The sequence below is a fragment of the Ambystoma mexicanum genome, chromosome 4p, assembly GCF_040938575.1.
Source record: "Ambystoma mexicanum isolate Mex_15411 chromosome 4p, UKY_AmexF1_1, whole genome shotgun sequence".
NCBI lineage: Eukaryota > Metazoa > Chordata > Amphibia > Caudata > Ambystomatidae > Ambystoma > Ambystoma mexicanum.
This window is the reverse complement of record NC_090927.1, coordinates 97,611,606-97,629,686: the sequence shown is the minus strand read 5'-3', so window position 1 is coordinate 97,629,686 and position 18,081 is coordinate 97,611,606. Positions and strand designations below refer to the sequence as shown.

At 45.4% G+C, this 18,081-nt stretch overlaps 1 protein-coding gene across 2 annotated transcripts in view; it reads left to right on the top strand.

The window, feature by feature from the left end:
• The window catches only part of GCKR (glucokinase regulator), a 460,619-nt gene that overhangs the window by 345,793 nt on the left and 96,745 nt on the right, over positions 1-18,081 (top strand). For both annotated transcript variants that reach the window (XM_069605446.1, XM_069605445.1), the window contains one exon: positions 16,551-16,706. In XM_069605446.1, coding sequence (XP_069461547.1) covers positions 16,551-16,706 — 156 coding nt within the window. The remainder of the gene's footprint in view (positions 1-16,550; positions 16,707-18,081) is intronic.

Below are 18,081 nucleotides of genomic sequence, written 5' to 3'. Positions count from 1 at the left end.
TGCCACGAAATTACTATTAATAGTATGAGAGGGGCCTGCATTAATCTGTGTATTGAGTTGAAACCTAATGTGGGCTTTGAACTTTATTTAGATCATGTTGGCCCTGGATATGCACGAGCCTTATAAATTCAGCTGCGCAATAATTCATTGAAACTGGCCACATTTACAGCGAAATGGTCACGTCTTAATGACTGTCAATGTAAGGTATGTGGATTCCCTCAAGAAACGACAATGCGTGTGTTACTGTTTTGCTCAGGGTACAAGGATTTGAGGGAACGTTTTTTGCTGCCACTTTTTATGTCGGGATGTTCGACTGCCACTTGTAGCTGTACTTTTTTGTGAAACCTCAAATGATTTGAATGCAGTTTATTTGATCTTGAAGTATGTTTTCAGAGCTTGGCTAAGAAGGTCAAGCACTTTTAGATTGTTGTGTTAAAATGTTATTCTTAATTCACCGAATGAAATCATTAACGCTGGATCTGGTTTTATTGTACATGATGTGACGTTGTTAAACTCTTTATTGTTTGATAATTGCATGTGCAATATGTATTTTACTGATGCTTTTATGGTTTTATAGCCGAATAAAGTTATGTTTTACACTCATATATTAAAGGGCCTGTGGTAGCGGTCCTGTAGTTATGGTTAAGTTGCTCAACCCATTGGAAGAGCACTTTTTGGGCGGCTCTTCAACTTCACCACCCAAACCCAGACAAATCCTCACGAAACATTGCAAAAAAAAGTATATGGCCCCGTCAGATTGATTATGTGGAGTTTGGTGGGGTTTCGTTAAGGGGGCAAAGCTATAGGGGGTCCCAAAATGTGTGTTATTTTCCCATAGACGCAATGGAAAAAGAAAGTTTGCTCACGTCTGCAGCCCAAACCGCTGGACAGATTTTCACCAGATTTGCGCCAGGAGCGTCAGCTTGATCCAGAAAGCGTGCTTTTGCAAATTTGGTGTAAATCCGTCCAGTCGTTTTTTTTACAATTACCAAAAAAAAGAGGTAAAAAGAAATTAGTAATATCTGGGTTGGTCGGCGGACTCATTTCCCTGTTCGGTCCACGGAACGGGCCTGCGATTGGTCCAGAGGGTGGCATGATGTCCACAGACATTGGATGCACCCGCTCGTTGGATGGTGAAAAGCGGGAGTTGCATCAGATTTCCGTGCCCGATGTCCGGACGGACAGTGGCCGATGTCCGCGAACATTGCTGTAAAAACATTAAAAAACACAACATTGCTCTTGGCAGATGAATGAAACAATCTTTGGAGAGTGAAGGGTGATGAGGATGGGATGGATATGGCCTTAAAAAGCCCGAAAACTAGCATTTTTATTCCCCTATGTCCGCGAACAGTCCAGTAAGTCCTGTGATGTTCGCGTACATCTAAGAAGTTGGAGGACATCTATACCTATTTGTGCATTACAGGGTTGGTAAAAATCAGTTTTTGGATCCTTTATAACTTTGGCGCTACTCAATGAAACTGCATGAAACTTTGGAGTTTCATTGTAAACCTGATTCTGAATGGTTTTGCCAAGTGTGGTGCTGGTTTAACAAGAAGGAACAAAATTCGAGGCGGGTCCCAAAATATTGTGAAGGCTTATAAATGTGGTGGCATTTGACGAATCTGCACAATAGCTTGCAAAAATATTTAAGATCTAGATGTGAATGTTTTTGCAAAGTTTGGTGGGGTTTTGGCAAGAGGGCACAAAATTAGAGGTGGGGTCTCAACTTTTTTAGATGGCTTATAACTCTGTTGTCGTTTGACGAATATGGACAAATGTTTTCAGGAGATCATCCAACATTGAATGTTTGTGCAAAGTCTGAATGGATTTTGTCAGGTGGGGGCTAGGTTATATGACTATTGTATGTATGTACATAATGACACTTTTGAAAAAATAAAACATTGGCAATGATCTGGAAAATCTGGCTTCTGACCATGGCCATGAGGGACCAGCAATGGGATTAAAGTGGGCATGGCCACCAGCGACCGGCTATGTGGTAGAGTTCTTCGGGATAGCTTTGAAAGGTTAAATAAAATGTGCTTGTGGGTACAGGTTGAAATGCTGGATGGGATTGCAGCAAATATGCACAACGAGGGTCAGGAAGAACTGTAAAGCATGGTTTTGCAAATATGTGCTGTGTTTTTTTTTAAAGTGCAAAATGTAAGTACACAACACAGAGATATAACATTGGTGACTGGGCAATGGGCCTGGCTGTCAGCAAGGAGAAATGTGTACTGTAATTTGCTTATTGGGGCATGTGGCATGGCGGAAGCGGTACGTTTTAATGGGGAAACATATTCTGCTAGCGGTTACAGCCTCAAGTGATGGACTACATTTCAACAAACTTGTGCTGTGAGCATTAGCAAGGACCTGAAAGCATGTTTTTGGAAATATGTCTTGTGTTTTATTTTTCAAAAGTGTAAGAATTTAAGTAGGAAAACTAGTGGTTTACATTTGGTGTAGAACTTAAAGCTGGGTTCTTGCAAATGTGTTTGTGTTTTATTTTTTGAAAAGTGTCATAATGTAGGTAGAAAAAATTATGATATACCTTTGGTGACTGAGGCAGGGACGTCATTTCACTAAAATGCCTGGGGTAGCGGAAGTGACATAACACGACCCTTGACCACTGATGACATCACAGGAAGTGATGTTATTTGACCCCACCCTGAAGTGATATCGCGGGAAGTGATGGAAGACAACCTTTCACTCCTTGACAAAACAGGAAGTGCCATCACATAGCATTGTTCCTAAGTACACTTTGAAAAATATAGTTACAATATAACTATAAAGTGATACACATTTCATACAAGAATGGATCACCATATTTTTCATTAATATCAGTGTGTATAGGCCCATATTGCCAAATTACTGTGAATGCAAGCAGATATCCATGGGCAAATGATAATGCTGTGTTATTATATAGCACGTACGATTAAGCGCCTTATATAGAAAAAATATACATACAATATCACCCAACCTGTGTTGGTACTCATTTATTGACTTCAGATGGACGAAAGGCTGAGTTGAGATGTTTAGGAACAGACTACATCAGTGTCTCGCCCCCTGAAGTGTGCCTGAAATAAACCTTTAATGAGTCTAGCAATTATTGTATAGAATTCCAGAAAGACACATTATTTGGCATTCCTATTCTTTCTTATTTATGGTCACTTTTGAAAGTGTTAGACTTGTGGAACCCCTATTATTTCTTTTTTTTGTAAGAGGCCTGAACACGAAGGCCAGCCACTCCAGAAACAAAGAGCCACATGGTGCTGGCCACAGCCCAGGAACTTGAATGAAAAACAATATATATCATTTTTTCTTTTCTTTTTTTTAGGGGTAGCAAGGGAGACCACAGGGGTAGCAAGGGAGACCTTAGGGGTTGCAGTTGCGACCCCTGCTGTCCCCTAAATGGCATCCCTGGACTGAGGTATAGCCTGTGGCAATGGGCAGTGGCCAGATTGTCTGTGTCATGGCCTAAGGCCATGACCCGGACAATCTGGCTACTGGCCATGTCTGTGAGGGACAAGCAATGGGGTTAAAGTGGGCATGGCCACCAAGGACCAGCTATGTGTTAAAGTTTATCACAATTGGGATAGGTTTGAAAGGGAATATAAAATGTGCTCGTGGGTACAGGTTGACGTGCTGGATTGTATTGCATCAAATATGCACGATGAGGGTCAGCACGAACTGGAAAGCATGGTTTTGCAAATATGTCCTGTGTTTTCTTTTTTAAAGTGTAAAATACATTTGTGTCTGGGCAATGGGCCTGGCTGTTAGCAAGGAGAAATCAGTACTGTAATGTGCTTATTGGAGCATGCATCATGGCCAAAGCCTATGCCCCATGGATTTGAAGACTGGCCATGGCTGCAAGCTATGAGCACTGGCCATTGATTACATTATCAGGGTATAGTGGACACTAGAAACACTTGTGCCATATCATATCGCTGAACTAGGATGCAGCGTATGTGCAGTGAATAATAGGGCTGGTTTGCTTTGGCTGGGGCCATGGTGGAGCCTTCTGTCATGAGCAATTGAACAATGATTTCCATCCCCAGCATGCACTGCTCAAAACAACAGACATAAGTATGTGTTGAAAAAAAAATGTTTCTTAAAGGAGGTTTATAGTTCTTTCATATATATGAAAAGAGGAATTATTAATAACTGATATACAGTGATGTAACACTATGAAACATTTTCACTTATAAAAACCTATTAAATTGACAGAAAACAACATTGTTAAAGGGATGTCATGGTCAAGATGCATCCCACCCTTGGGACTTCCCTGCTCCAGTAGTTACCCAGTGGCGTCCCACCTTGGCATCGCTTGGCATTTGACTCCTGGGTTCTCATGAGCACTTGTCCATACATACTGCCTCTTCTATGTATGCACGTCTCTCACTGCACAATGCATATGTGCATTTATAAAAGCATTGTGTACAATTGTTTTTTTTTATAAGTAAGGGAAATGCAGATGCAAAAGATTTATAAAAGATTGTCAAGTGGCAGTTGGTGTGTGGAAGCTTAATGTGGTCATAGGGTTATATGCACAGTTTTTGGAAGTGATTGGTGGATGGATGTGTGACTGTTTGAAAGCAGGCATTGAGGGAGTGTTACAAATAAGTCGGTAAGATAGCTCAGCGGGTTGAGCGCTTGCTGCTACAATCTAAGCGTGATCTGCAGGTCGCCAGTTCAAATCCCAGCAAGGCCAACTCTGCCTTTCATCCTTCCGAGGTCGATAAATGAGTACCAATTTCAGTTGGGTGGTATTGTAGGTAAATATGTGCTCTGTAAAGCACTTGGGATAAAGGCGCTATATAAATAATATAATTAAATATAAAATTAAAAAGTGTAGGTGTTCACATGCTATTCGGGTATTTTAATGATCCATGGCATGGAAAGGGGACTGTGGAGACATGGATAGTTATAAAGGTCAATTGATTTTGGTCCTTATTGTATGATAGAGAAAAGTATTTGGGGCAGAAAATTGTTTCGGTCATTTTATATTTTTCTATAATATACTATTGTACATTAGTACTCTGGTTGGGGGAGCAAGTCAGTCAGATGGTTAGAAACACGGGCTTGAACCGCCGGTACAAGCCTACATTCCAAGCTCCCTGATGGCCTGCTCTCCCCACCATCATCTTCCTCCCCACCCCCGTCCCATTTTATTAATTTTTTCACCCCCTCTACTTACCTTATTTCGGCGGCAGTGGGTGCTGGCACCACATTTTCTCTTTGTCTTCACCTCCCACAGGGTGCCATGTAAAGGGATGAGGGGCTCCGTATGGAGCCATGCCTTCCCTTTCCATGGTGGCCATCTTGGAAAAGGAAGTTCCTTCCTCCAGCGGGACATCGCCTGTGTCCTGCTGTAGGAAGGAAAATACTTTTTTTAGCACCCCGGGTTACCGCTTTGGCAACCCGGGGTGCTAATGGCCTTCATTCCTTGTCCTGGCGCTGGAACGGGGGATAACGAACTGGAGTCCTGATTATCTGTCATTGCTTCACTTGGGATGATAACTTGGGATGCCAGGTCCTTATTCCCGTTTCCAGCCCCTGCAAAGGGGGATGAATGCCTCATTATATTATTCCCATTAGCATAACACAAAATGGTAATGGAAATTTTGGAAACTCTTATTGAGTCTATGTACTTTACTGAGAAATGTAAAGTAGATGGAGTCTATAAGATTTATTTTCAGTTCTATTTTTTAACTGTGAAAGAAACATTTTTTTTTTTTGTTGCAGGAGAGGTTAGAACTTAAGGTGGGGAGTGAAATGAGGGAAGAGGCACCAAGCACTAATATGGAGCGGCAGGTGGACAGGGGAAGATGTTGCACGTATGTTACTTCTAAGATAGGGGGCAGTGTTTCTCATGCTCCTTGATTACAGCTACCAAAGCACTTCGAAATTGCTTCCCCCTGCGGTGTGGTGTGTTGCAGTTTATACAGAGGACTGTTGTCTTCGACAAAAGATATGGACCAACAGACTCTTTTATTGCTTGCAAAGTAGCTGGGGGTTTTTCTGTCCCACAGGAGTAGGCTGTGTGCTTACAGTATTTGTTGAGGAAGATGAGGTGGAGGAAGACAGCCTACTACTTGCTAAGAAAGGAACAACCTTTCTCAGAGCGTTGCAGTGGTTGGATTTGGTGTGGTGGCGCACGGAGGTGGTACCGTAGGAGTACTGTTCAGGTTGTCTGTGACTGACTGCATTTCACTTTGGTAGCTTTAGCCTTTGGTACATTCCCAACAGTGGTAAAGAACCGCCACACCCATGATTCGCTCTGATTGCTAGAGGTAGCACTTCCTCTACCTCATCTTCTCGGTCCTCTTCATTGTCTTTGAAAGTACTGTGCCTGTGGTGGGGTTGGCTCTTTGGGGGGAGGGATGGCAATAGCTGATGCAATTCTTAAGATAAATTGCAGTTTTGCTCATATTCTTCCAAGCAAGTTCTCTGTGCTAGACACCCCCTGCCGGAGCTTTCAAGCAGGTGTGTTTATTACATTGAATAGCTAGGATGGAGCCAGCCATGGCTACATGGCTGTCTGCAAAATGGCTGTGCAGTAACGGCACTGCCTTAGAATGCAGATGAAGAAAACCCAACTTGCCCCCCGGACCTCCACAACTGGCCACACCAAGCAAAATGAGCATATGAAAGAGAAATTAAGTGTGCCATCCCTTCCAGTACTACTAAGAGGTTTCTGTCATGAGATGTCCCTTCTGTGACCCACCTTGCATGGCAGCGACACACCACGGTATTATGTTAACTGCCTCAAACCCCTCCCCCCCCGGTTTCACAATTGCACTGCTCTGTGAGTGCACCCCTCTCTCTAAGGCAGTAATATTGGCCTCTAAGGCAGTAATATTGAAACCTTTTTATGTCGAGTGCCCCTTGAAAAGAAATGTTGTTGCCACACCCACCCCCCCCTTTTGAATACACATATTGATGCTAGGACTCCATAGATGTCAGTTCTGCTTATATTTCCTATTAAAATCAGTCACCGTACCCCCTTTAGGATGAGCCTCATGCCCGCCGTACATGCCCTTCAGGCCCCCTCGGGGCCTCCCAGGGGGGCAGCCCCACCCTTTAAAGACCACTGCCCTAAGGAAGGGCACTGCTTGGCTCCCTCACCGTTACACTGCGCCTGCGCAACTCGAGCTCCCATCAGGAAATAGACTTGCTGGTCCATTCCATGACTACTGAGAGTGGGGGGGGTGGCAAATGACCCACCAACACGAGGAGGGGGCAACAGCAATCATCCCAGGTGCATGAGGTGAGTGAACATGATTCAGGACTGCTGCATCTTTACATGAATGAGCGTGGGGCATCAGGGATTAATAGAAAGCCGCCATCATGGCTGGGTGCTCAGGCACCCTCTGTTCTTATGTCCATATCTTTTGCTAGTTGTACTGATAATCTGAGTAACACATTTCAGAAACATTATGACATCACTATTCACCTTAGCTACCCCACAGTCTTAAATGTTGCAACATTAGGATTGGACTCCAAATACTTGTACTCACAAACTTTATTCCATGTCATCAGTGAAGTAATTTAGGTCCCAGGGTGTTAGCATATTTGTTCCATTTAATTTGACCGAATGTTAAATTCAACCAAATTTGGCCAGTAACATTTAATCGAATAAAAATGAACAATTAGGCTAATATATATCAAACACGTTGAGCGTGGTTTGTGGGGGTGTCCCCCGCTCCCTATGTTCGGTATGTATTAGCCTTGGGGGGTTGCAGGGTTGTCCCCTGCTTCCTCAATATTGGAGGCGGGGGACCAAAAAAAATGAAAAGAAGAAAAAGGGACCTTGCGGTGTTGGATCTGACCTGCGTTAGATGCCGCAATGCTGAAGTGGACCAGGGGGTGAGCTGGTGTGAGCTTGTTTGATCATCTGAGAATTGATCGCATGTGGGCTTTTCTTTTCAAACAGTTTGCCGTGATCAATTCTCAGACAATCAAACATCCCCAAACCGTTCCCAGGGGGTCTTTGTCTGGAGAGGCATACATTGCTCTCCATTAGGAATCTTGGTGGCTGCGGGATGACAGTTTTTTTCAATTATAAACCTATATAATCTCTCTGTCTCCTTTTACTGAACCCCCTCCTTGTGTCATTGAAATAACGCTATACTGATTGAATAAACTCAGGATGGCAGCATTGTTTTGAATGACAGCTGCCCTTCTTCATTTCTTGTGAATTCATCTACTATTGCCATTGCTGTATTTGTATTTGTATTTGTATTTTTATTTATTTATTTATATAGCACACCTGGCCCAAGGGCATCCGGGCGCATCACTTAGGAAACAGGCATAGTAAACATTATAGAAAATATACAGAACACGGAATCATTTACAAATAATATACAGTTTCAAATTATGTGGACATCAAAATTACATATGTACAACAGAGAGTAATTGGTAGACCAGAACATAGGGGTGGCTAGCAAACAGTCTGATTCAAGGGGTGGTCTTGGGCAGACAGCCAGGCTTTGACCTGACTTTTGAACGCTGGGAAGGAAGGTTTCCGCTCTAAGAGGGTTAGGTAGTGAGTTCCACAGTTTCGCCGCCAGGACCGGGAAACTGATCCCCCCAGATCTCTGAAGGTTGAAGTGAGGCATAGAGAGGCAGCTAGACTGGGCACTTCTGAGGGGTCCGTTAGAGGTATGGATAGTAAATCTATTGGCAAGGTAGCTGGGTGCTTGGTTGGCTAGGCATTTATGTGTTAGTGCTAGAGTTTTTAGAGATACTCTTTGTGTTACTGATAGCCAACGGAGCGTCTGTATGGTGTCAGAGATGTGTTGATTCCTGGGGATGTTTAATGCAGCTCTAATTGCATTGTTTTGTACAATCTGTAGCTTATTGAGGTTGCATTGGTTGGTGCCAAGGTAGAGGGCATTGCAAGGTCCTGGCTAGAGTGGTACAGTTGGCGGGTGATAAGAAAGGGCGTCAGGCTGTGATGAGCTTGCACGTATATGCTGCGGCGGAGGAGACTGCGTTAGTTTTCTGGGAGAGGGAGAGGGTGGAGTCAATGTAAATGCTTGGGGTGCCTAGGATGAGAAGCTCTGTCTTTTCATCATTCATACAGAGTTCATGTTGCACCATCCAGGCTTGGATGACTTGGTAGATGGAGTTAACGGCAGTGTGTCAGCTATATGATCACCAGTAATGGGTATGAGTATCTGGGTGTCGTCCGCATAGTCGGTGTAGGTGACACCCAGATAATTCAGGATATCGAAGAGTGGCTTCGTAAACACATTATAAAGTGTGGGGGAAACACGCGATCCTTAGGGAACCCCACATGTGACAGGTGAAGGTTCAGCGGCTGCAGAGGGGGAAAAGACCCTCATAGACCTATTATCCAGCAATGAGCTGATCCAGGCCGTAGCTTTGTCAGAGAAGTTGGCCGTTAGTTTGAGATGTCGACAAAGGATTTGGTGATTTACTAGGTCGAATGCCGCAGATAAATCAAGTAGGAGTAAAAGGGCAAGTTTACCCTTATCTTTAATGTCCTCAATCTGTGTTTTAAGATCAATCAGGGCTTGTGCTGTGTGCCAATCACAAAAGCAAGCTACAGTATGCATCTTCTCTTCCAAACATTAGATTCAATGGCTTAGACATGTGTGAAATGTGTGTGCTCTGTGGTGTGGTGTTGCTTTATATTTACTGGTCAGATCCATGAAGCCTGAGCTGCTTGTCTAAAATATATCTAAAATAAGACCCCTACCTAACAACACATATGCTTGGCAAGTATGTTCTAATGACGCCTACATCTGCTATTCTGAGTAACTGAACTTCTCATTACACAGATCCCTACAGATTTAGTACTCAAGAAAATAAAATCCCTATAGACTGTAGTTACAGGTCATGTACTAACCTACCTCTTATCTGCCTGATAGCTACTATGTAACCCTCGCCTCAAACCTGCCTCTGTCCCTCACTTCCTCTGTCTCCACTCTAGCACTTCACCCATCATGGTCACATTACGAGCACAGCTGGCTGTGGCGCCTCCCTGCACTTACAAATGTCCAATGTTGGTTTTCCTCAATCTATGTATGACCACTTATGTATTGTCCCCGGTGACTGTTCCATTTACTGCCCTCCACAACTGGGTCAGAATGTCCCTGAAACTCACCCCGTTGTAGGAAGCTCACAGCTTCACGTCAAATCTGATTTGTTATCTATTCTATGTTCTTTTTTGATCAAAAGAGCATTATTCCTCCTGTATAAATAAATGGATTGCTCTACCGAGGAGCAATGGACATCCAGAGAAAGTGGATCCTAGGTCACACCTAGGAATTCCCTCAAAAGCCGGAAAGAATGTTCTTTTCTGAACTGCAGGATGTTGGAGCTGTCCTGATAGCAACCGGGATGGTATTCTAGTTTGCTGGGGCACAGCAGGAGGAAGACGGTTTCCTGGTCTTTTCCCTGCAAGCCCGTTTCATGGAAAGTCTTGTGGTGGTCTGACGCCTGCAGGAGCCCGTGCCAGCAGAGGTGGCAAGATAAGCAGGCGTTCAGGCGCTGCTTCCCTTGAATTTGATTACGATGTTGAAGAGAACCGTGGCAGGGATAATCGGCCACTGCAGGTCACGCAAAATGGTGATGATGTGGTCGGTGATACGGTGGAACTTCTTGTGATGCATGCTGTTGGGTGATGAACGTGCTTGAGCTAGGCTAGGCGTTCAGCAGGGAGCTGAGCTTGGAGAGAGTTTCACCCATCAATGTGTGCAGTCACGCAGGTCTGTACTGCAGTCCAGTAGTCATGTGCTGGGAGGAAGGGTGGTGCCGTGTGAGGGGATACCAAGTGGTCTGGGGCCTTTGGTTAATATGCTGAATGAAGCAGATGTGACTACAAATGATGAACCCGAGGGATTTGGTGGCTGGGACGACTTGGAGTTAACCCATCAAGTGCATGTTATCAAAGTGCATCAAAGTGCATGTCATTCAGCCATCCATGGATGATTTCCTGTTTGGATGCATGACCGAGGAGAGCAAATTCCGTTTTGGTTGGGTTGAGCTTTCGATATGCACTAGTCATCCGCATTTGAATGGAGGCAAAGCATGCAGATGTCATGGGAGAGGTTTGCACTGACGTACAGCCGGGCATCTTCTGCGAAGCAGAGTAGAAAGATGTTTGGATCATGAGGAGTGAACCTACCAGTGCTATGTACAGGATTATTGAGTCCGGTGGAACTCTGCAAGTAACCAGGCGCGGTCGGATCTGAATGTGCACACCTGAAGAGCTTGGTGTCTGTCTGATAGGTAAGAGGAGAACCGATTGAGAACTGTGCCCGAGATGCCCTTCTTTGTTTAAGACGGTTGGTCAGAGTGTGGTGGCCAACCACAAGAGGCAAGAGTCCCTTTTGTCCATGATCTGGACAGCATTATTAATCACCTGAATAGTAACTGTTTCTCTGCTGCATTTGGGACGGAACCCAGATTGGCAATCTCAGATCAGGTCGTGCCGGCTGTCTATTCAGGGAGTTGATTGGCTTCTAGCCACTCAATCATTTCATGGATAAATGGGAGGCTGACGATTGTCAGGTTTGCAAGGTAAAGCAAAAATGGGGGATATAGGGGTGCACAGACAGGTTAAATCAAATTTAGAAAATAGAGATATTGTAAAGAAATGTATCAACAAGTGATAGTGTAGAGAAGTTACACATAGTCTTATGGTGCAATCGGGCTAATGTCACAAGGCCACTTGGGACAGAAAAACAGCACAAATCCAAAGCAGTGTATTACTACACGGCAGGCCCAGCTGCACTCAGTAGGGGCATAAAATCCCTCTATTTTCAATTAAATTCACTTAGCTATTGGGTGCCTAAAAGGCATATATTCTGTGGTGTGTAGACACCACTTGATAATTTATAGTTTCCAAACGCAAATGTAATTACTGCTTTGCACAGTGTTAGGTAAACGATAATTTGTAAAGTGGTAAAGAAAATGTAACAATCAGAACCCAAACATAGCAGTTAGCTTGTGGACTTTAATCTTCAAGATCCAACAAGTCATACCAGAATATAAATAATGCTAGTACAGTTAGTGTTCTCTAATGTATAGAAAACGGACACTCATAAATATACAATGTAACATAACTTGAAGCAAACAAAGGTGTTGATAAACTGCATCTCTTATAGAGCGACCCTGATGTAAATCTGTATGACAGTTACAGTACACAATGCTCTAAATGCATAGATTCAATTGTTTCACATGTACAAATGAAATCTCATATTAAGATGTTGCAAATAAGGCCGACGCGTTTCGGTTCAGAGAACCATCTTCAGGGGATAGATTTCATTTTTCAATTTCCATATTCATAATCAGAAGGTAGTAACACAGTCTCTGTAAGGTAGTAAAGAGAAAAGAGAAAGGATTTCTTAGGTAAACCTCTATAGTAAATGTACAGTCTATTTAAAAAAAGTGTAGAGAAGGTCAAAATCACTAACCTTGCTGAAAAAAGAGCCGTATGGGAGTCCCGGGCTCCAGAGGCAGCGCCACGGGGTGACTGTGCCCCACTTTGGAGAATCATAAAGATGGTTCTCTCCCCTCCCCCAAATTTGGGAAGGACTTGTGCTTTGGAGGGGTGTCGGTTGCTGGTCACCTGAACAGAAAAAAACGTTTTCACTACAGCTACCAGAATCCTTTGAGTCTAATTAGACACACCTGCTCAACAGCCTCCCTGATGATTATTTGAGATAAGAAAGCGCTAGGAGGAGAACAACCACAGACCACAGAACTGCAGCTGAGGGATCTAACCCTGTTAATACTGACTACCTGATTTGCAGCAAGGGATCTAACCCTGTTAATACTGAGTACGTGATTTTCAGCAGAAGGGATCTAACCCTGTGAATATTTGTCCATTTTGGGATGTGACCCAGCTACCTATTTTTTGCAACAGGTTTAATTGACCAGGACCGGGAGTGCGCGCCTCACCCACCTTCTTTTTTGTACTGAACACCCGCAAAAGGTCACTCCATTTTTTCCCATCTCTCTCTGCTCATTTTCAGAGGGTCCCCACAAAATCCCTATTCACGCTGCATGCACCCCACATTCTCGATCACCCGCGATCCCCTGGTCCCCCGCCTATCTTTCGTGCGGGCTGCTCCCCGGCGGGCCCAAGCATGGGGTACGTACTTGGGCTATTTGCTCGATGCTCCTATGTGTCCTTGTCTTGGGATCAGAGGTCTGGAGACCACAAAGAACTGTAACATTACAAGATCATATCCTCATATACATTGTCAAGATTTGTATCATTTTGGAGACGCCTTAAGGTGTTATCATTCCTCACGGTTCATCTTGTTTCATGTTACTACAAACTATTTCCACCAGATTTAAAAATGTTTCACTCAGTGTGAAAGGACAAATCTACTCCACAATGGAGTGAAGAAGGGGTATGTTCTTGCTCCTCTGTTTTTCAACCTGCGCATCTCACATCAGTACAAAGTTCTCCAAAGGATTAGAGGGCTTCATTTTCCAGCGTCTACTAATTGCAATAAAGTATTTATTTGGCATCAGCTCTCCATGGGCTCCTGGAGGAAGTCCTTTCGTGCGCTAGAAGAAATAATGTAATACATAGTCATGCCCAAAACAGGGTTCCATGTCATTTCCACAGAATAAGTTATTTCGACAGTTTTCATCAAAATGTTGTTTTTATGGAAGGTCCCCCAGCCCCCTCTTACCCTTTCATTAGAACCCTTACCCCCAAACCCCTGCCAACCCCTAACCCACAAATAAATACAATTCTATAAAAACTGTAGATGAAACTTCCACTAAGTAAATTATCACGCAGTAATTTACATCGTGGAAACAGCATGATACCCCAAAACAGTGCATGTGTTCAAATATTATGGAAAATCAAATTGAGTGTTCAAGAGGGAGACTTTCGAAGTAGTCCCAATGCTCTGCTGCCGATTGTAGTACTTGACAGGGTTTAGTAATCATTTTCGTCATACATTGTCATCTTCTTTATTTATTTATTTATTTATTTATTTATTTATTTATGTTTGCTTGTTAGGCACTTATACAGCAAGTAAATACTTCTTCAATGTGCCCACAGTGCAACAGGGAGGAGTCAAGGGATGAGAAACAATGAAAACACGTAAAGAAATTAAATACAGTGGGGGAGGGGCAGGGCAAACCTACTATGCCTTGGGAGTGTTCAGAAAGTGCAAGTGCAGAAGGGAGAGGGAATGGCATAGGTGCTGGGGTGCTCAGGGGTGAACAACAGGTGAAGTGCAATGTAAGGTAAGTGCGATCCGCGAAGGGTGGAAGGTGAGCCGAGGCGAGTGCTGAGGATTGACAGAAGCTGGGGCGATTGGGTGTGGGAGATCAAGGCCCCGAGGATGCATAAGGGCCCTGGACACCAAACAAGCGACAGTGCGATTAGCAGAGGAGAGAGGGGGCGAAGGAGGAGGTAAAGAGCAAGGTCTTGAGAAACGTCCAGAATTAAAATAAAGTCCTGCTCACGACGAAGAGAGAGGGGGAGGTAGCTGCGACCCATAAGGTGCCTGCCTGCAGAACTGGAAGATGAACTGGGGATTTGATGAGATGGTGCAAAAATTACTATGTAAGATCATGCCATCGAAGGTCATACACACATGTCGGCGCTATTTATCAAACAATGTAAATGGCCCCATCTAGTGATCACATTATTCATAGCTCTCAACCATTTGTGTCGCAAAGGCGGGTGAAAACACCTGATTTTGTTTTTGGCGGGTGAGAGCCCATTGAAACAAATGGGCGTACAGGAGGCTTGGCGGGTGAGTCAGCTGTTTACAAGGCGGGTGACACCCGCCAAAAGTGTGTGAGTTGAGAACTATGCATTATTTCATTTATAAACATTGTGAATATATTGGCTCAGTTGCCAGTCAGATGACCCCTAGCGACTTTGGAGTGAGCACCCACCCCCATCATCTGAACGGTGGCTCCATTTTCAGATGGTGCAGGAGGGGGGGATGAAAGGCAGCATTTTGTAAAGCTTTCTCTTATTTAGGGGCATAGAGTGAGAGCTGGACAAGATCACAGGATGACTACAAGTAAGTGATTCTGGGCTACCCAAAATGTGCTCGCCAGGTGTGTAAAGACTGGGCGAAAATACACCAAGGAAGGCTTTAAATGCCCGCTCCGCTGTACAGTGGGGCTGATTTCTAGGGATATTGCGCTGTATTAAACGTGTTAAATCATAAACATACACAGGTGTGCAGAATGATTTGCACGTGACAGCCCTGTTTTCATGAATGCTGATGTTCCAGAGAGCCACCGGTCTGTGATTTTGCCAATCAATCCTGCGATTGTGCTCTGAAACGATCACTGCAGTGTGTCAGTGTATTGTGAGCCACACACTATATGATATGCTATTTTATTCATATCGCACTCATATACATGTGTTTCAGAGCACGACCAAGCAAAGGGCCTGGACAGGGGAGAACAAAATACGATGTTACTATGCCCAGTGACATTAAGGACGTGCAAGTACATGGAAAAAGGAAGAGGGGGAAAGGGCGTGGAGTGGAGAAGTGGACAGTGCGTACAGAGGACAGAACAGAATAACTAATAAGTGGGATGAATAAATAAGTGCAGACAAAAAGGTAGTGTAGCCAGACACGTGGCAAGTGCATGATTAGTCAGATGGGGTATATCTGATAAGTGCAGAGGAAGAGTGGGGGACTGTATGGGTAGATACAGATCCCAGTGCCAAGCGTGGCCAGAGGCAGTGCAGGAGGGAGGCAGGGTGCATAGGTACCTGGGTCCGATGGACAAGAGGGTGGCCAGGTGCACAGTGCCGAGAGAAACAGATCAGCAGGGGAGAGGGGGGGGCAAAGGCAGAAGCGAAGTGGGAAGGTCTTGAGGTGCTTCCGGAACCGTAGATGGCTCTCCTCAAGTTTCAGGGTGGCCGGGAGGCTGTTCCAAAGGAAGGCCCCAGCCGAGGACAGAGATCTGCCCCAGCACGTTTCTTTGAAAAATGCCCGCCCTACGGGAATTAGATGAGGAAGAGCGAAGGGCTGGAGAAGGGAGGTATTTACGGAGGGATAGTTGAACATGCACATTAGGACCCTCATGATGTCCTGTTAGGGGCTGTATTTCTGCGGTTGGAATCCTGGATTAATTGTTATTTGCATTACATTTTATCCATCATTGAAAGTGTTTGAGAATGTCCAGCATTTCATTGAGAAAATGTGCTATCCAGCCCATTGTTGTGTTATTTTCCATTCCACTAGCCTGTTTGCCAGTGTATGTGTTGCCTGTTGTGCTGGCGCTCCTTCCTTGCCCTAGGTTTTCGCAAGCATGACATTCGGTGGCGTGTCCAGGGGGTGGCCTGGGGTGGCACGTGCAACCCCTGGAATCTGATTGGCCACCCCACGTGCCACCCTATTATCCTAAACTATGATCATTCTGTGTGTGTGCGCTCGTACTTCATGCCACCCCTGCATAAGGCAGTACCCCACTTGGGCCACCCCAGTCAAAAGCGTCTGGACACGCCACTGGTGACAAGCAGAGTCGCCCGCTGCCCTCTAGACGCTGCACTAAAGACTGTGACTTTTGCTTTTCAGCTGGCCGGCTATGAAGCGTCTCTCCCCATCACGGAGAAATCCAACCCAATAACCAAGGACCTGGACCGGGCCGACCCTGTGCAGATGGTGCAGCTCCTGAGGGACTGCGATGCTGAAATCTTTCAGGAGGAGGACGACACCCTGGTGAATTATAAGGTGAGCGGTCCAGAGCTCTCCACCTATGACCCATCCCCTGTTCCTTCCGCCAGGACCTCTGCACAGCCTGCACTTGCAGGAGGGGGCACGAGGACAGGACGGTGGTCCAACATGGTGGTGGGTGTTAGGAGCTACGGGTGACTGTTGCACAACACAAGTCAAGTAAGGAAGAGAAGGTGTGCACATCTGTGCTCAGGGCTTTAAGTGGGCCGGGGCCTGACGGGGCTGGGCCCCGGCAGGCTCCGACATTTCGTTTTGAGGCGGGGCCCTGCCGGGGCCCACTAATCTCCCTGGCAGCCCCGGCCACTACACGAAAAGGCATTTTTTCTACAGCCTGAAGCTCTCGCTCGTGAGCGAGAGCTTCAGGCTTCAGAAAAAAAAATGCATTTTAGCCATAATGGGGGCGCCGCACCTGCGAGGCATCCCTTTAATCAAGTGATGCACGTGGGCCGGCGCCACCATTATGGAGAAACGTGAGGCCGCTGGAAGCAGAGGTCTTGCTTTCTAAATACTGAAGCTCCCGCGGATTCGCGGGAATTTCAGTCTTTAGGAAAAAGGCCTCAGCTTCCAGTGAGCTCACCCTTTCAGCCTTAATGGTGACGCTGCCCCTCCAAAGCTGGCGAGGGGCAGCATCACCATTAAGGCTGAATAGGCGAGGCGCTATCCCCTGCCAGGCAAGCCCATAAAAAATAAATGCAGATCAGCACCCTCTCCCCCATTGGGGAGAGGGTGCTAATTTCTACAAAAGGCTGCCTGGCAGGGGTGCCAGTAGCCCATTGAGCCGGGGCTCGTCAAGGGGGCGTGGCCTAATGGGCCACGAAGACCCCCGTTGTTTTGCCACGCCCCCTCAATGAGCCCCGGCTCGATTTGTAGTGCCACTTAAGGCACTGCCTGTGCTCCAGTAGTAATCCTGGGTGCACATCGTAGGGGACAGCAGTAGGAGAGCGGGTCTGCGAGTGGTGGACAGTGAAAGAACGGTGTTAAAAGTAGGTGTTCTTTGCGTGCGCAGTTTACAATCATTGTAAGATAATTTACCAATATGTGGGAGGCCCTCTACCAAGAACAAACCTAGCACATCTGGCCGGTTCTGTGTGATGCCCCCTGCCCAGGATTGTCGACAACCATGTTGTAGCCCCCTGTGCCTTTCACAGAGGAGGAATATCCATTTGCATATCAGTCTGGTCCCAGCCACCAGGACAGTCCAGCACCCAAATGCCAGGCAATTCTCCCCTGAACAAGAGTACCATTAGCAACCCCAGACACGTGTTTCAGCCTAGTCGGGCCTCATCAGTGAGGTGCAGCCCAGCCTTTATAAGACACAGCGAGCAAGGGTTCCACATCTGGATTACTGATAATATTTTGGGGTAAAGCTCCA